Raw genomic sequence first — 19,447 nt, 5'->3', positions numbered from 1 at the left:
TACTAGCTCTATTTCCTCTTTTGGAAATTGTGTACTCCTGTCCTTCATTGTCAAAGTTTGATGCAGAAATGCCACACCTTCATTTCAAGCTACCAAGTGCACAAGAAAAAAGGATGCAAGATTTAAAAAATGATTGTTTTGACCCCTTACACAAATGTCTTACTCCTGGCTTTAATTAAGCTGCTTGAGGGCTGATAGCTCTGCCTTTCCCTGGTAATCAGCAAAATGGTCCTGTGGCTGGGGAGGCCCTGGCAGCAGGAAGCCTTCAAGGAGCCATGGGTCTGTGCTGACTCTGGCCTTACAACCTTCCAGCCTCCTTTGCTGGCATTGATGGGGTTCCATTTTTGAATGAACTAGTTTAATGTGGATCCAAATTTGTTGTGCATATTCTTTCGTTTTGGTTTTCAAAAGATGGCTTATTCACATGGAAATGTACACCAGTTTAGCCCTGGGCCCTCCCTTTACCTTCGTATGTGTAAAAGCTTACGCAGGTTTCAGAAAATAAATGGTTTCATTTTCTCTAAAATAACTAGTACAAAATAAAACAGATGTCAGTTGTTGAGTCCAGCAGTACCTCTTTTTTCATCCCTCCAGATATGGCATTTTGGTTCTTAGGGGAACAAGACAGCTGTAACATCAGCCCACTGGCATCTGTTTTGGGCACTGAAGAGGAAAAGTGTTCAGTAGAGTTAAGATTATTGTTTCTCACGTCAGCACTGGGACCCTAGGGAAGGGCAGTGGTGTTCCTAATGTTAACAATCTAGCACTACTATTCTTTTCCTCACCTCTCCCCACCCACTTTCTAAAACAACTTGAAGTTTTACAGAAATCCAAGTTACTGTGATAAAATTTATAACTCCAGAAATATTTGGAACTCTTGCCTTACATTGAAAATTTTTGAGAACCATTGCCTTAAATGAGATTTAATAACCTTGGACTTCATCTGAAGCATCAGTGCTAACAATTTCAGGAGTCATTTGGGGCCTTAAACTGTTCTATTTAGAATCCAAGTCTTTTGGGTCTGAGGCCTTTTGTGACATATGTAGTCAGTTCTTGCTGTGATGTGTGGGGTGGGTGGATGCTGTTCAAAAGCAGAGGTCTGACAGTGGGTGCCTCTGCTTGAGAGGGTTGGCCTTCCCTCTGTCTGCTTACTGCCTTGGGAGGGAATGCAAATGGACATGTAGCTGCAGCATAAACAGTAGGAGGGACAGGAACCTGGCAGACCCTCTGCCACACCCTGCGTCCCTTCTACGTTATTCATTTTGCTTTTATCCTTCTGGGCTGCCAAGAGGTAATGAAGCCAGCAGTGTACTGTGGGAAGCTGACATCCCCCACCTAACCTTCCACTTCCGCCCTCCAGACCAGATGGTTAGGTCAGTTCTCTCAAGCTCGCTTGCATCTTGAGGCTTTTCCTTTCAATGTGTTTCTGCTAGAAGCCTGTTTAGTTCTCACCTGTCTTTAAAATAGAAAGAAAAATAACCTTCCTTCAATGCTGCTATCCTGCTATTACAAACTACCATTTTTCACTTTTTTTTTTTTAATGCAGGGTCTCACTCTGTTTTTCAGGCTGGAGTGTGTTGGCACAAGCCTGTCTCACTGCAGCTTCAGCCCCATGGGCTCAAGAGCTCCTCCCACCTTTGCCTCCCAAGTAGCTGGGACCACATTCGTGTACCACCATGCCCAGCTAATCTTTTGATTTTTTTATAGAGCCCAAGTGTCTTGCTGTGTTTTCTAGGCTGGTCCCCAACACCTGAGCCCTAGTGATCCTCCCACCTCAGCCTCCCAGGGTGCTGGGATTACAGGCATGAGCCACTGCACCTGGCCTACTTCTTACTTTTCAACCAAATTCTGAAGACTAGTCTTCATCATTGCCTCACTTGCAACTCAATTCTTATGCCTGTTACCGGTGCAGAGACAATTTACCATTGGGCTTCGGCTGTCACTCCTCCAAGAAAACCACCTTCACTAGGGTCTTCCATTGACGTCCTTGTAGGCAAATCAGGTGACTTTCGTAGTCCTTTTCCTCCTCCAACTTTCCCCTCCATGACAACAGTGTCCCTGCAATTCTATTGATCTTTTTAAATTAGTTCCATAGCTTCCCCTGTGTTCCCAAAGTATGAGTGTCCTGGAGGCTTGGATTCAAATCCTGACTCAACTTCCTATTAGTTTACATAACATTGGGTAAATTACAGCTCTGTGTCTCGGTTTCCTCATTTATAAAATAGGGAAAACATCAGAAGGTTGTGTGAGGATGCCTGACACTTAGTAAGTACTCAGTAAGTGTTAGTGCTGCCATTGTTACCACCCCCATCATCATTGTCACTTGTGTTGCTATGTGCAGCCATGGCTTTGGAGCAAGATCTGGCAAGGCTGCCCAGTATCCGTTTGTGTGGCTCCCAGAGGTGAGAGAGAGGCCTGCTGAGCCCTTTGCGTTTACTCACATGGCTACATGGGAGGCCTGGCTACCTCTTCAGTCCCTTCAGCCACCATCCACCCTGTCTCAGGGCTCCATCCAAGCCATTTAAAGAGCTATTTCTGTTCACAAAGACAGAATCAAAATTATGATTCTGCTAATTATAAAAACTATCAGGAAAAAAATTTTCAGGCTTTTACTGAGTACCCAAGGCAGCACTTGCTCTGTGGACATGTTGACTTACCAAGTTCTATCTGATCAGTCACACTCACATGAAGATAGGCAGTTGACTCAGCTGACTTAGAGCAATTTTCAGAAAACAGAAACTGAAAGTCCAGGGTTATTCCATAGTCCATGCCATAAATCCCAGGGTTTCTTGCTGGCTTTGTGTTTGCTGGTCACATATTATAAACTCATAAAGACAAGGAAGGCCCTGCCCCCACCTTCATGCTGTGTTTGGCCACATGATCTTGTATGGAGTGGAAAGATGGGAGGGGAGGATTGCAGGTGAGTCTAGCATTTTTAGCTTCAGCCTTTTGCTTTTTCTTTCCTGGACTACATGCACATGCAAATTTGGGGTGTTTCTATATTTTGTGCTTTAAAATTTTTTCTTGTTGGGCCTTAATTCTTGTTGGGTACCCTGGGAAGAGTAAAATAAAGTTAACTCTGAACCATTCTTTTGGACTTGCTGAGGATCAGGGCACCCTAAGTGACCAGGGGCACTTCTGCTTTCAGCAGAGGATGGAGGAAGGGCTGTGCTTAGCATTCTGAAGGCCTCGTTCTGAGTTTAAACCAATCCAGCCTTCTTTGGACTCCTGTTGTTCCCAAGACACTATGTTCTGAACATCTATGAATTTTATCTTCATCCAAAAACTACCCTGAAATGGAAACTGCCATCCCTCACAGATCTTTTTCTCTCTTCTGGCTTGTTTTGCTGTGCTTACTGCTCACTTTTCACTTCTTGATCCTAATTCCCTGGTTTCATGTATAAATATTTGAAGGAGAAACTGGTAGCAAAAAGGCTGTTACTCAGTCTGGTCATTCATTAAAAGTTATCACTGAACATTTGCAAGTGCTCTCTGGTTTCAGAGATTGTGCATTTTTTCCCTTGTCCCGGATGCACATGGGTAGTTAAGAGCTAATGTTGCCTTCTGGGAACTATTAGTTGAAAAAATAGCTTTTACATAGGCAAATTTAAATAGAGGGATGTAAATTACATCAGTGATGGAAAGGGTAAGCTTTGGAGGGCTAGATGGGATCTTAGAGAATTTCTAGTCAGATGAGGAATAGGCAAGGTGAGAAATGTGTCTGCAGCTACAGAACCCATTAATGACAAGCATGCAGAGCACTCCTCTGTCCTCTAATTCCCAAATTCTTCCTTGCCACTCTACCACCTCTTATCAATACTAATCATTTTTCATTCCATCTCCAGTATCCAGAGAGGAAGGTATTTTAATCAGTCCCTTCTAATTATGTGCTCCTTTTTTCCACCCCATTTTGTCACCTAATAAACCCTAATAAGGCCCCTTTGTAGAAATGGGAAACAGTGTCTGAAGTATCCATTGCTAGGCTAGGAACTCTCATTCCTTCTGCATAAGCTGACTGACTCAACTAAAGAAACGCATCTCACTTTTTCCCCATCCCATCTTGACTGTGCTATTCCAAACGCCACCTTGGTCTAACACAGGGCTCACCATTTCAGATAGGAGCGTGTTGCATGCACACATGCAGCACCAAGGCCAATGCGTAGCACACAGTAGGTAATCACCCCAGCCAGAAGCCATCTTTCCCGTGGTGTCTCTAGTCTCTGCTAGTCAGGTTACGCTTGTCAGCACTGCCCTGTGATATTTCCATGTATAGACATATTTATCTCCTCAACTAGATAGTAAGTAAGCTTTGGGGCAAAGAAGCCATGACTAATACATTTTGTTTCCCCACAGTATCTGCCTAGTATCTTGTACGTAATTTGCACCTGATAAAAATGGTTGATTATGAACAATTTCCTTGAGGAAATTACCTTAAGGGTGCTAAAGAGGAAAGCCTGGAAATTCTAGTACTTGTGAGGACTTATGAATAAGCACGGGCCTTACAAACCTTTCTGAAACTCAGCCCAAACTGAGGCCTATAAATTGAGATTGTTAGGATTTAATATGAGTAGATCTGGTTTTGCTAGCCACGGTGTACATGTTTTCTTTGTCTTTCTCCCGCTGTTGTGTTCTGGTTGTTTAGGACCCATTGGGCTTGTAATACAGAATTGTCAAGCACTCCCTACCCTGAGTAAGAAGCTTTCTGGCTGCTCAGGAGTCTCTAGCTGGAAGGCCATACTTAAGCTACTAGGCTACCCCGCCTTGAGCTTTGCTTGGCTTTGTACTGTTCTACCAGTTTGGCTGGCTGCCTGGCCGTAAGTAACTCTGACTATGTTTGTAGCCTGGAGAGAATCTCCCAGACAAGTTTGATGTCTAGGGGCACAGTAACATGACATCCATGTTATTGACTTACGAACTTACTCTAGCAAGGCAGTACCCAGGCAACCCACAGCCATTGTAGAGGTGTGGTTGTTTCCTGAAATGGCCCAATCTCATGCTCTTCCTGTGTTGACATCAAGCACCGACAGCTTTTTATGAAAGTCTCTTTAGCCAGGAAGGCTGAAGTAGTGACACAGCAGCATTGTTCAGTTCGGAATAGTTAACAGTGGTTTCAGAGTTTGGCTGGAATCTTGGGTCTTGATGAAACACATTGTACCCATTCCTGTCTCAAGCCAGGCCCTAGCAGAATTAGTGACCTAAAGCTTTCATTTAAGTAGTGTTTTAATGTTTCCAGACATAGCCAAGCTAAAGACTTTAAAGCAACCTAAAGAACCAGAGGAGATGGGAGGAGTACAGTTCAGGAGTCGGATGGCTCTGAGTTTAAATCCAGGCCATGCTACTGTGCAGCTGGTGATTTTGAATAAAGCGGTGTACTTCTCTGATCCTTGGGTTCTTAGTAGAGCTACCTCTGAGACTAATCTTGTGAGTTAAGCTCTGTAAAGCACTTGGCATCTTGTATGTCACAAAGAAGGCCTTCACGGATGCAGTGGCTCACGCCTGTAATCCCAGCAGTTTGGGAGGCCGAGGTAGGTGGATCACCTGAGGTGAGGAGTTTGAGACCAGTCTGGCCAACATGGTGAAACCCCATCTTTATTAAAAATGTAAAAATTAGCCAGGCAACGTGGCGTGTACTTGTAATCCCAGCTACTCTGGAGGCTGAGGCAGAAGAATCACTTGAACCTGGGAGGTGGAGGTTGCAGTGAGCTGAGATCACACCACTCTACTCCAGCCTGGGCAACAGAGCGAGACTACGTCTCCAAAAAAAAAAAAACACAACAACAACAGGCTGGGCGCAGTGGCTCACACCTGTGACCTATAATCCCAGCACTTTGGGAGGCCAAGGTGGGCAGATCACCTGAGGCCAGGAGTTTGAGACCAGCCTGGCTAACATGGTGAAACCCCATTTCTACTAAAAATACAAAAAAATTAGATGGGCGTGGTGGCGCACGCCTATAATCCTAGCTACTCAGGAGGCTGAGGCAGGAGAATCACTTGAACCCAGGAGGCGGAGGTTGCTGTGAGCCAAGATCACGCTGTTGCACTCCAGCTTGGGCAACAAGAGCGAAACTCTGTCTCAAAAAAATAAATAAATAAATAAATAAATAAATAAAGCCTACAGTAGCCATTATTGTATTTCTTCAGCCTTTTCCCACCTTACCCTCTCGTTTCCAGCCACCCAAGCAGTTGCTGCAGGCCAGGTTCCCTCACTGCCTGGATTGGGTTTTTATTTTGTCCCCTGTGCTTTTTCTCATATTGCCACAGGCATCCCGGGCCCAAATCCTAGACAAAGCCACAGAATATATCCAGTATATGCGAAGGAAAAACCACACACACCAGCAAGATATTGACGACCTCAAGCGGCAGAATGCTCTTCTGGAGCAGCAAGGTGAGCACCCGAGCTCGTGGGGCAGCTGGCCCTGCTGTGCTCCAGCCAGGTCAGGCTTTGGCACCTGGGCCTGCAGAGTCAGAGCCAGTCATGGAGTATGTGCTCAGTAGCAGGCTTGGTCCTGCTTCTTGGGGCCTGAGTAACTGAGTGTTAGAGCCGTCCTGAGGAAGGACCTGAGGCGCCAGTGAGGAGACAGTGGAAGCTAGGAAGTTGGACATCTGGAGACTTGTATCTTTTCTGGCCTGACCTCTCCCCTTCTTGGGGCTCAGGTGCTCTGCCTGCAGTAGGGATCACACCTGGCATCAGGTGTCTGAAAAGAGCTTTGAGGTCCTTGGAGTGGAATGTGCTGTATAAGTACCAGAGACTCCAGGTGTTCAGGGACAGTGAGCCCTCCCCATTGTCAATGGTAGTCCAATCAGGGCAGCCTATGGGCTAGGCCCATGCTGTTCTCAATGCTCACACCCGCCTTTTCCTACAACCACAGGGGAAAGCGAGAGCTGATCAAGTTCTTTGTTCCTGGGGAATTCACTTCTCTTCCTCCCTCATGGAAGATGCAAGTAAAAGGAAATGCAAGTAACCACCTGGGTTAGAAAACCTCAAATAAAATAAAATAAAATAAAATAAAATAAATTAAATGGGTTGACCTTCCAGGCTCAAGCTGAGCTGAACCAAGGGATGGGCAGTGGGTGGTGTCAGTGGGTTGGTTACTGGGCCAGGCAGCCTGCATGTAGGGGCTATTTGAAAAGCCCAGGTATTTTATGTGTATTGGTGACTTGCTTCCAAGTGTCCAGCTTGTCATTCCAAGTGGATCTTGTACACGAGAGCTAAGCCAAAACTGTTCTTTGGCTGATACGTCTTATGTCATCCTTTCCTGCTGTTGTGTGGCCTCACACCTTGTGGAGCCTCATGCTCCTGGGCCAGCTTCTCCTCTGTTATTGCACTGCTGAATCCCACAGGGAGCTCACGCTCCAGTCTCTCCGCGGGGCTTCCACGGCAGGACGATGACATCACAAGCCTTCTCTTCAGAGTTGGGTGGGATTGCAGAGTGTCTGCTGGCTCCCAGGTCCAGCTGGGAAAGGCGGGAGGGAAATGAAGTGTGTGAGTGAACAGCCACCCGAAGGGAGCTACTTCTGAGCATCTTGAGCCTCGGGGGCCAACAAGCAAGCCCTTAGGAAGAACAGGCTGGACCCTGAGTCTGAGACTCGGTTACTCCCCAAGTCTCCAGAAGGCAGTAACACACTCCCTTGGTTGCCTTTTAGTCCGTGCACTGGAGAAGGCGAGGTCAAGTGCCCAACTGCAGACCAACTACCCCTCCTCAGACAACAGCCTCTACACCAACGCCAAGGGCAGCACCATCTCTGCCTTCGATGGGGGCTCGGACTCCAGCTCGGAGTCTGAGCCTGAAGAGCCCCAAAGCAGGAAGAAGCTCCGGATGGAGGCCAGCTAAGCCACTCGGGGCAGGCCAGCAATAAAAACTGTCTGTCTCCATCGTCTCATCCTCCTTTCAGTTCGTTGGTAGAACCCTCAGAACCATTTAAGAGACTCTTTATTTTTCTCTTTCTCCCTTTTTTTTTTAAATTTTTATTTTTACGTAGAAGCTCTTGGACAACAGCTCTCGTTCTCCTTCCCCATTTCCACTGTATATTTTTTAATGTATTCCCTTCAGGGATTCCCTGTCCCCAACAGGAATTTTTAAACCAAAACACCCCAACTTGGCAGCTTTTTCTGTGGAGGACAGACGGCCGGCCGGACCTCTGAGCACATAGTGTCCTGCCCACCCTACCAGCTCCTCCAGCCCTGCTGGGCACATGCCCGGGGGACGCCTGCCCTGCCCAGGTGGCCTCCTGGCCCGCCCTCACCTTTGATAGACTTTGTGAATCTGAACTGCTCTACTTTGAGAAGATGACCGGTTTGGAGTAATCAGAATGAACCCTCCTCCTTTTTAAGGGTTTTTTTTTTTTCCTTTTTCTAAAAAGCTATGTATCGCTCCTATTGAAAGACCAGATCCTTAAAGAAGTTTGTGGTATAAAAAGAAAGTGGGGACAGATTCGCAGCACAGAGTCGCTGGCATGTTTCACTCCTGCTTCTCTCAGCCAGCTGTTTAAGCCTGCGGCGCCAGCCTCACGGAGGGCCGTGTGACACTCTCGTGGTATGTATGGGAGATGGCAGCAGTGAAGCAGCAGCCACCAGGGAGTGGCCATTTGGGGTTGGGACAGGGAGGGTGTTTTGGGTGGCATAGAGGTTTTGTATTGAGGGCCAGTGATGATGTTTTGATATTTATTTCCTGCTACTTAAATTTGAATCTGAGTGAATTGTACCTATTTCTGATGATGTCAGTCTTGCAAAGCGACAGATTCATAAAGTAATGATGAAATCTTTCTTTCTTCCCGTGTGTATTTCTAAGAAATAGAGCCAACTGATTTTGTATGTAAATACCAAGAGCAATTTACCTGGTACTAAACCCGCACCCCAGTGCGGACCCTTCCCAGCCCTCACCCCACTTCCTTTCCTACTGTCCTGGAACCTGTCTCCATTGTGTGATCCAGCCCTGGTTCTGGCTGTGGTCAGCAGATCCCAGTGAAGGGTTTTGTGTGTTTAGGCCTCATTTCTTTGTCTTTTTCCTACTCCGTTCCTGGCATTTGCTGATTTCTAGTGTATACTCTGTAGTCTCAGTTCGTGTTTGATTCCATTCCATGGAAATAAAAAGTATGTTGTACATACTGCCGAAGAATTGTCTTGCAAGTTAAGGCTTCCCCCTTTACTATAAGACTATAAATAAAAACTTATTTTATCCTTCTTGGTGGTGGTGTCTTCTTACCCTTGTTAAGGCCAAGGTGGTTGATGAGAGACCCCTCTGGAAGCTGTTAGGGCCTCAATGTAAGTCTGAGTGAGAAGTGGAGGTGGCTTACCCGGTCTTGCAGAACCAGGAGCAGCCATAAGCCAGAGTTGCTTCCCCTTTCTCAGCTCAGCCTGAGAGAGTAAATGGGTGGTGATGGCTTTGTTCATTGGATGACGCTTTTGAGGTTCAACAGGGATGTAGCCTTAGCTGTGGCAACATTTCTAGATCTAGTTTCTGCTAAGCAAGTGACCTTTGGGGGAATTGGTAGCCCAGAGCTGTGGTTCAGGTTCTCCTGGTAATGAGTGCCCAGTTCAGAGGTGGCTGTTCTCCAGGACCTTTCAGTTTCTAGATAGTTCCAGTTTATTAAGAGGAGGCAGCAGAGCTGCCAAGGACTGGAAGTCAAGAAGGCTCCAACTGCACCGAGTTAGCTCTACTCAGACTGGGACCCAACACCAGCCTGAACTTGTTTGACCTTGGAAGAAAAAGGAATTATGGCCAGAACGCAGCTCAGTGTTGGTTTTCGTGTCTAGCTGACAGGAAATACTGCTGTTCCTAGACCCAGAGAGGAAGTCAAGTCAAATCAGTTCTTGGATTTGTCACCATCTTTAGAGTGGTGGAGAGCACTGTGGCTCCTATCAATTGTATGTCAAATCCGTAATATCTTTTTTTGTTTAATGGGAGCTGGGGCAGATGGGTCATGTCAATTTGAAACATGATCAAGCCTCCAAAGGCCATGATTACATTAAGGAAAAGAAAAATGCCGGGAAAGCAAGATCCCATTTATAAAGGCACTTCTTTTCAAGACAGAGGAAAGAAACTGCAATAAGGAAGAAATGGAAATGAGAATCAGGTTATTGCCTAAAGCCCTCAAGGTTAACATGCTTTCCTCTTTTTCATTGCCCTTAACTATATCTCTTTGTATATCTGGGCTTAAGTATACAGTTGGTTTGCTTAGTATTGGTGTTAGAAGTGAGCTGTGGGTGAAGCCGTGTTGATGCAGAGATGGAAGGCATGTGAAGCTGGCACCCAGTAGGGAGATAGCAAACAGGAAGGGGCAGTCAAGCCAGCATGAGGACAGGTGGTGTCCCTGAGAGCCAGTCCCTGGCTCCAGTGTATTGGCTGGACAAAGGATTGAGTTTAGGCTTCTCTAGATTTCAGTAAACCAGTTCAGACAAGGGGCACAGTGGCTAGGTGGCTGGTTCACCTAGGAAAATCCAAACCACCTGATTGACATGGTGAGCGGACTTTGGCACAGGGTGGAGGTACCACTGAAAGCAGCTTCCTGGACAGGAACACAGGGCAGGGGAGCTCCGCCTGGAAACTGCTCAGCTGAAAAGGACAAGTCAAAGTCACAGCCAAGCAAGCCCCTTCTGGTATGTGTGTCTAGGAAGCGAGTGTGAGTATTCCCTCAGGATACCAAAGTCTGACCATAGCTTACTCTCTCACAGTAATGGTAATCTCTGGTTTATTTTTTATATTACTCTGGACACTCACTTGCACAAAACCAGATAAGCTGTAGATTTGCTTGGTCACTGTGGCAGGTGGCTTCACTGAGGAGTCTGTTAAGCGTGCTATTTCCCTACCTTTACAGTTGCCCCAAGTGCAAGGGTATTTAAAATGGCCCAGTTTTTAAAGTTCTTGATATGCTAACCCCATTGTAAAACATCGACAACTTCTTAGGTAAAGAATCTAAGCTCACAGAGCTGTCATCTTAGCTGAGACAGGTTTAAAAAACAAGACTGAGTAGACAATAGGAGCCAGAGCCCTGAACTGGGACTGAAGTAAGCAGAATTCTGTTTCTGATAGTATCATGTGTGTTTTATGCTTGGCCTCTGAAAGCAGACTGGCTGGGTTCACAGTCCTGTCTCTGCCACTCGGTGGCTGTGTTACTTCTCCCAGCCTCAGCATCTTTATCTATAAAATGAGGATAATAATAGCACTAGCCTCATGAGATGGTTATGAGGCTTAAATGAGATAATGCTTATAATGTGCTTGACCTCAGGACCAAGCAAGCACTGAGGTGCCTCTGCTGTCATTATCTACACAAAGCATGTAACCAGGGCTGACTCAGCAAGGTGGAAAAAGCCAGCTCCCAGACACCTTTCCTAAAGTGAGTAAGGGTTGACTTCTTGGTATATCACAAATGCTTCCCACTCCTCAGAGATGTGCCCCATCCTTACCAGGCACAGTGACTAAAGAGAGCAAGGTGACACCAGGACTGGACTGACAAACTCTTCGAGACTAAAGCAGCCCCTGTGGGTACATTAATTAGATCTGGTGTCAACTCGAGCGAGGCTCTGCCCATTCCCTCCCACCACGATTCAGTGGCATCTCTCAGCTTTGGACACTTTTGGAGGCCCAGGCAGAACTGCTCAGAAGCCCCATGTGGTGTTACTCAAAGTGGGATCCTTGGATCATGCCCAGGGCTGCTTGTTAAAAGGATTCCTGGGCTCTAACCCCTCTGATCTAAAGTGTGCCGTGGCCCACCAGTCAGTTTAACAAGCTCTTTCAGGTGGTCCTCAAGTCACTCAGGTTTGACTCCCAACAGTAATATAACCCGGGGAACCAAAAGGACGCTGTTGGGGAAGTTAGGCACAGCTGAGCTGAATTAGCGAAGTGGTTCTGAGGTCTGGATGAAGGTGGGGGAGGCGGGCTTGTTAAATAGTTCAACGCTTAGAGCTGCCTTGATGAGTCTACGTGCTCCCAGCATGCCTCCAATGCTCTAGGGGGCTGGCTGAGCTACCCAGTTCTTAAACTTGAGAAGGAAGAAAGCTGAGGGCTGCCTACACTAGCCCCTTTAGAAGCCCCAAGCAGGGGTAATGACATGGGGCAGCACTCATTTCTGTAGCATGCCTAGGCTGGCCTCTGGTCCCCAGGCAGGTTTTATAATCCAGCCAGAGCAAGGGTCTCTCTCAGGCCTGGTCACCAGGATGCATTCTCAAAAGCCTCTGGGAACATGAAACTGGAGCATTCCTTTCTTCAAAACTGTTTCTCTAGCCTGAAGAGGAAACCCAGGTAGGAAAAAAGAGTTTGTCAATGTCTACACTGCTAGATAGCGAATAGAGAATTTCCTTCAGTGTCTAGGGTTTACTAGGGCAGCGGCTAACTCATACATCCCCAAAGTTTCCTTGGGAAGGGAATAAAAAATAGTTTCTAGTTAACTTCCTCAGGGAGAAAACCAATTTGGCTAAGCCAGGCTTAACTAGAGGTAGGACTGGGTGACTGCACCAGGCAGGCCTGTGCATGGGTTTTGGAGGCTCTCCTGGCAAACCCTTATCACGCTGCTGGTAAGTGTTGTCATTGCTTGGTGTTTCATTGGGGTCGGTGTTGGGAAGGAGCCCAGGGAGCTTCAGAATGACTGCCAGAGCGGGTAGGGCTAGGGGCTCTGAGCCCGCCTGTCTGGACTGCCATGCCAGCTACAACCCTTACCTTTGGGGTGACATTGCTCTGGCTTCCTGTGCCATTATGTGAGGACAATAATAGCACCAAGTGCCATTGTGAGGCTTAAAGGAGTGTGAGAAGCCCATGAATTGTTCCTGGCATTTAATACTCAATAAATACTGTCAAATCTTAGATGTGTCTGCCATCAGATGTCCTGGATAGTGCAGCCATTTTTTAGTTTTGTTAAAATGTGGAATGAAGCTGGGCGCAGTGGCTCACACCTGTAATACCAGCACTTTGGGAAGCCAAGGAGGGCGGATCACTTGAGGTCAGGAGTTTGAGACCAGCCTGGTCAATGTGGTGAAACCCCGTCTCTACTAACAATACAAAAAAATTAGCCGAGCATAGTGTTGCATGCCTGTGGTCCCAGCTACTCGGGAGACTGAGGCAGGAGAATCGCTTGAACCCAGGAGGCAGAGGTTGCAGTGAGCCAAGATCACGCCACTGCACTCCAGCCTGGGTGACACAGCAAGACTCCTTCTCAGACAAAAAAAAAAAAATGTGGAGTGAATAAACTCTCCTTTTCGCTGATGTAATAAGAGTTTAGTATATTAAAATCCTTGAAAGGGGAGGTAAATGTATGTTGAATGCTAAAAGGCAGTAAAAATTTGGATGTTTTCTGAAAGAACTTGAGCAAGACCACAAATCTGTTACCCTTTGGAGAAAAAAAAGGAGTTGAGGAATGAAATATACCCTTGCAGGCTGGCTCAGAGCCATTAACCATTAACATACTGGCGACTTTGCCCTGTTCTTCATTCCAGTTTCAGTTTGCATTTCTGCAGTGCCGGGTGGCAGGCACTGTGCCAGGTGCAGATACTGCAAGTGCATCTGGTGCCTGCCCCGTGTTTCTTGCCCAGGGCTGGTTATGACAGTGGTCAAGCCATCGTTTTTCAGCCTTCCCCTTCAGGGACCCCTTGAGCAGAATCTGCCTGGTGGGTGAGGTGGAGCAGATGAGCCTCATGACTAGGCCGAGGGGCCCGCATGCTCTAGCTCACTCTGGATCCCATGTGCACGCTTGCACACACAACACACCCAGCAGGATGGGTGTGTCTAGAAGAATGCCGAGCAGGTGGCCTTGGACAATTCACAACCAGCCGAGCAGGTCCCCTCCTGCGCCCTGTGCTAGATGCCAGCTGCCCCAGCAGGCCTGTTGTGACTGCCAGGCCCCATTTAGGATTGTTTTCCTTTGCTGTCCTTTGCAGGGTGGGGCTCTTGTATACCCACAGCCTGCTCTGGGCAAAATTATGTAGCACGGTCTCTGCTATTAATTTTTTCCAGTAAATTAAAGGCTAGAGAAGAAGAAGAAGAAAAATCAAGGATCCAATATTAAGAAATCTGAGCCCAAACCTTCTACTCCAGTGCTGAACATGGTGAAGGATTAAGCCTCCTATCAAGAAAAACAAGCCTGACAGCCTGTAGACTGATAGAGGGAGGTGTGCCTTCTCTCCAGAAAGCCTACTTCTGCAGGAACCTAGGAGTATGGAATGAGCCATGCAAAGTCTGATTCAAAAAATAACCCAATGGGCATGCACCCCCGGTCACTCATCCGGAATCCGGCTGGCAGCCTGGCAGCCCATGGCTCCCATGCACAGTGCCTGAGAGCTTCATTGTTTCCTGTCTGCTGGTGCCATCAACAGCTCTGGGGTGGCAGGGGCAGATCTTGGGCTAAAGGACAGTGGCCAACAGCTTTGGGCCAAAAGGCCACAGCAAGACCAGCCAGCTAAGAGGAGGAATGTCATGTCCACAGCGAATACCTACTGCAGCAAGGCTGTAGGAGACTTTGGAGAGGAAGGACCCTGTTTCCAACAACTGGACCATGTTTCCCATCCAGGGACCTCTGTGCAGAGAGTGGTGGTGAGCAAGTATTTCCAACTGGGAGCCCCCACAGAGTCAGTGGCTGGTCTGTGCACTTGTTACTGGACTCCTAGCACTGTGCTTGGCTTGTGGTGGGTACTCTACAAATGCTGCATGCATATGTGCGTGTGCCAGTGGACTCCAGCCTTGTGATGTACCTTCATCTCTGTGCCCTTGATAGGGCGGTTCCAGGGTTGCCTCTGCATGAGTTCAACCCTCGGGTATTTGAGCAGCACGTAGCCTCAGCCCAGCATTGTGCTGGCTACTGGGGCAATCTAGGCAGCTTATAAAGGCTGGGCCTTGCCTTGAAGAAGCTTAGAGATGAGGTTAGGCATTTAGCACAAATGCACGTCTGGGCTCTGAATGCCAGAGGAGTTCAGGAGATGGGCCCTCAGTGAGAGCGGTTTGGCACTATGGGAGGGGCAGGGCCACCAGGTCATCGCTTCTCAAGCTCTTGATGGGCTCTCCTTCTGTCCTACCCACAAGAGCCCAGCCTTGGGCTCCCCATCTAGCTGTCCAGAGAGGCTGGGGGTGGGGGGCTGTTGGTGAAGGGAGGGTGGGCCAGAGTCATCTGCTCTGCACAGGTTGGGTCACCATGCTATTCCACCACTTTCACTGGTCCCTTGGTATCCAGGCACATGGCAGCCACTGCTCCAGAGAGTGAGGAGAGGGGCTGGGGGGATGGAGCCTCGCAAGGAGCATGGACACCTAGCACTTATGTCATCACCATCGGCATCTGCCTTACCTGGCTACCTCTCCATTCAGCACACCTGGGAGCAGCACCCTTGCAGCCCTTCTCCCTTGACAGAGCTGTGACATTGAGCCCTGCCCTGGTCTGGTAGCTGAGGGCCCAGCCTCCCCTTGCCTCCTTTGTCCCATCAGCCCAGGCCATCATGGGTACAGAAGGTAGCAATGAAGTCTCACACTCGGGGTAACCAACATGCAATACTTATGGAAAGACTGTGTGATCAAGGGTTGAGAGAATAGTATACTGAACCCAAATGTACCCATTACATAGTGTGAACAATTATCAACATGCAGTACTCGTTGAAAGAAAAGGGATGATAAAAATGCACTATTATTGAAAGTAAGAAAGTGTGGGGTCTGTTAAAGAGACAAAGGAGCCCACTGAGAAAGCTCCCAAAGGCCAAAACTGCAACAATTTGAGCAACAAAATAAATAATGTAGCATTGGAACATAATATGAAGTATAAACGAGTCCATAGTGAAAGAAATGGTTGAATAAATTGAGAATAAACATCTCCCATGTAGAATTCTGGGTAGTTTATGCAGGTGCTCTGCCTTCAAACATATGGAGCATAACTCCCCACTTCTGTTTGTTGTTTTGAGACAGAGTCTCACGCTGTCACCCAGGTTGGAGTGCAGTGGCACAATCTCAGCTCACTGCAACCTCCGCCTCCCAGGTTCAAGCGATTCTCCTGCCTCAGCTTCTCGAGTAGCTGAGATTACAGGTGTATGCCACCACACCAGGCTAATTTTTGTGTTTTTAGTTGCTATGGGGTTTCATCATGTTGGCCAGGCTGGTCTCGAACTCCTGACCTCAAGTGATCCACCTGCCTCAGCCTGCCAAAGTGCTGGGATTACAGGCGTGAGCCACCTCCCCACTTCTTAAGCGTGGACTGCATATAGTAGCTACCTTCTAAAGGATACATTCAAGAAAGGGACAAAAAGTAACCTTATGGAGGAACCTGACAAACTACCTCAGCCAGGCGATGAAGGGTAACATCAGCATAAACATGATAAAGCAGGTTGATAGTATGTATCCTTGATGTGTGATGAGAATGGTACTTTACCTCTGTGGCCTTCCTCCAAAAAACTGTTACGCATGGTCTGGGCACGGTGGCTCATGCCTGTAATCATAGCACTTTGGGAGGCCAAGGGAGGATGATTGCTTAAGTCTAGCAGTTCAAGACCAGCCTGGGCAACATAGCAAGAGCCTGCCTCTACCAAAAAAAAAAAAAAAAAAAAAATGTAATTAGCTGCACATGGTGGTGTGTGCCTGTGGTCCCACCTACTCAGGAAGCTGACCAGGAGGATTGCTTGAGCCCAGGAGGTTGAGGCTGCAGTGAGCCATGATCCACTGTACTCTAGCCTGGGCGACAGAGCAAGACACTGTCTCTTGGAAAAAAAAAAAAACATAACCCCATCTAGTCATAAGGATAACATCAAACAAATCCCACCTGAGGGATGTTCTACAAAATACCTGGCCATACTTTTCAAAACTGTCAAAGTCATCAAAAACAAGGAAAGAATGAGAAACCGTCAAAACCAAGCGGAGTCTAAGGAGACATGAGACATGACAGCTCAGTGTAATGTAGTGTCCTGGGTGGGATCTTGGGACAGAAAAAGGCCATTAGGTAAAAACTAGGGGAATTCAAATAAGGTATGGACTTTTGTTAGTAATGTATCAAAATTGGTTCATTCATTATGGCAAATGCCACCTATTAGTGGAAGATGTTAATAGGGAAAACTGACTAATGGGTCTGTGGGAACTCTGTGTACTATCTTTGCAATTTTTCTGTCAATCTCAAACTATTCCAAAATGTTTATTTTTTAAAATGCTTTTTTTTTTTTTTTTTTTAAGACAGGGTCTTGCTGTGTCACCCAGGCTGGAGTACAGTGGCACAATCATGGCTTACTGCAGCCTTTACTTCTCAGGCTCAAGTGACCCCCCCATTTTAGCCTCCCAAGTAGCTGTGAGCACAGGTGTGTGCCACCGCATCCAACTAATTTTTTTTTTTTTTTTTTAATTTTTGTAGAGACAGAGTGTAGCTATGTCGCTCAGGCTGGTCTCAAACTCCTGAGTTCAAGTGATCTTCCAGCCTTGGCCTCCCAAAGTGTTGGGATTACAGTCATGAGCCATCCCACCCGACCTAAAAAATACATTGTTTTTTTTTTTTTTTTTTTGAGATGGAATTTCACTTTTGTTGCCCAGGCTGGAGTGCAAGGGTGCAATCTCAGCTCACCACAACCTCTGCCTCCTGGGTTCAAGCGATTCTCCTACCTAAGCCTCTAAGCCTCCCGAGTAGCTAGGATTACAGGTATGCACCACCACGCGCGGCTAATTTTGTATTTTTAGTAGAGACGGGGTTTCTCCATGTTGGTCAGGCTGGTCATGAACTCCCAACCTTAGGTGATCTGCCTGTCTTGGCCTCCCAAAGTGTTGGGATTACAGGCGTGAGCCACCACACCCGGCCATGCATTTTTCTTATTGTTATTTTGTAAGCGCTGTATTTCCTCAGGGGGAGCAGAGGGCAAGGGAAAGTTTCCATTAAGCTGGGCTAATGATGAGCGCCCTGTCCCTGCCCTGCCTGGTTTTGTTCTTGGATGTGCCAGAGAAGCGGGAGGGAGGAACGTGAGGCCACCTGGCCCCAGTTCCCCAGCTGGTGGAAAACAGAGGCAAGGAGGGTTACTGCAGGAAAGTGTGAGGATGTGCAGGAACCTGTTAGATGTGCCTGGGCCAGGTTGGAGAAAGCTGGCTGCTGTCAGGTCAGCTCCTGGGAAGACGGACTCATCACGGCCTCACTGAGCCACATGGCATCACACTGCACTGGTGTGGCCACACACTTGGCGGCAAGTGGAGACCTCATTAGAAGGGTGAGGGGCCTGCCCTATTTGCTGTCACCATCCCTGACCTAGTGACAGATGGCAGCTGGTATTCAGGGCCTCAGTCATCCAGCCTAGAGGTAAACCAAGCATGTTTCACCAGTGCCCCCTATTCCCCGAGACCTCTCACCTTCCTTCAGAGGCCTGTGGTGGTGGAAGGGCATGGGCTTTGGAGGCAGCAGATACGGGCTCGGGCTCAGGCACCACCACTTGACAGCTGGGAAACCTTGGGTGATTTACGTAAGCTCTCCAACCTGTTTCTCCAGTTGTAAAAGGCAGGTAATACGCCTGCTTCACCCACCTTACAAGGTGAGTCAAGGATCAAATGAGAGGCGGTAGAACAGGAGGGACTGTCTTAGGGGTTATTGTTTGAGCAGATGAGGCAAGAGTGGTCAGCACTTTTTAAGCAGCAGGTAAAGCCTTGGTCTTGGGGCTAATTGGTGGTAGAGTTTTGTATATAGTCACGCCACATAATGTTTTGGTTAACAACAGAATGCATGTACGACAGTGGTCCCGTGAGATCATAATACTGTATTTTTACTGTACCTTTTCCATGTTTAGATTCACAAATACTTACCACTGTGTTCCAGTTGCCTACAGTATCCAGTACGGTGACAAGCTGCACAGGTTTGTAGCCTAGGAGCAACAGGCTACCCCATCTAGCCTAGGTGTGCGGTAGGCTAGGCCATCTAGGTCTGTGTAAGTGCACTCCATGATGTTCACACAATGACGAGATCACCTGACTGCTTTTCTCAGGGTGTATCCTCGTCATTAAGTGACATGACTGTATTAGGTTGCTTTCAGTTGCAGGTAATAGTAAGTCCAACTCGCATTGTCTCATATAACTGAAAATCCAGAGGCCACGTGGGCCTCGGGAGCCATGTGATCAGGGCCATGTTTCTCAGTCTCAGAGCATATGTGTGTGCTGGCTTCTCATGCTGGTTTCCTTCTAGGTAGAAAAATGGTTAGAGGAGGCCCAGGCCACACATTCTACCATCCCCTAATAGGAAAGAGCTGCTTTTCCCCCTGTCATACAGTGTCCACGACGTCTCTCTCTTTAGACTATTTTAGGTCACATGCTTGTGCTCTGAATTGATCACTGGGGCAAGGACAAATCATGCTGACTGACTTAAGCCTGAGTTACTCCCAACCTGAACAAATTACTGGGGCAAAGCGAGATAAATGAAAATTATTGGCTTAGCCAGTCAGGGCCTGGGCCTGGAGGTAGGAGGGCAGCAAGCCCTGGCAAACTTTTTGGCTGCCACAGGTGGGGAGGAGTGGCATGGATGCCAACAGTGTCCC

At 47.5% G+C, this 19,447-nt stretch overlaps 1 protein-coding gene across 12 annotated transcripts in view; it reads left to right on the top strand.

Moving 5' to 3' along the window:
- The window catches only part of MAX (MYC associated factor X), a 103,091-nt gene that overhangs the window by 20,451 nt on the left and 63,193 nt on the right, over positions 1-19,447 (top strand). For 2 of the 12 annotated variants that reach the window (XM_003824046.5, XM_003824045.5), the window contains 2 exons: positions 6,262-6,385; positions 7,645-9,181. The exons of 2 other annotated variants lie outside the window; for them this stretch is intronic. In XM_003824046.5, coding sequence (XP_003824094.1) covers positions 6,262-6,385; positions 7,645-7,832 — 312 coding nt within the window. In that variant the 3' untranslated portion in view covers positions 7,833-9,181. 8 more of the 12 variants (XM_063596250.1, XM_063596252.1, XM_055097705.2 and 5 more) reach the window with 5 other exon arrangements.

Source organism: Pan paniscus, chromosome 15 (genome assembly GCF_029289425.2).
Source record: "Pan paniscus chromosome 15, NHGRI_mPanPan1-v2.0_pri, whole genome shotgun sequence".
In the NCBI taxonomy this organism is placed as follows: domain Eukaryota; kingdom Metazoa; phylum Chordata; class Mammalia; order Primates; family Hominidae; genus Pan; species Pan paniscus.
The sequence above is the reverse complement of the archived record's forward strand: the minus strand, read 5'-3'. Positions and strand labels throughout refer to the sequence as shown.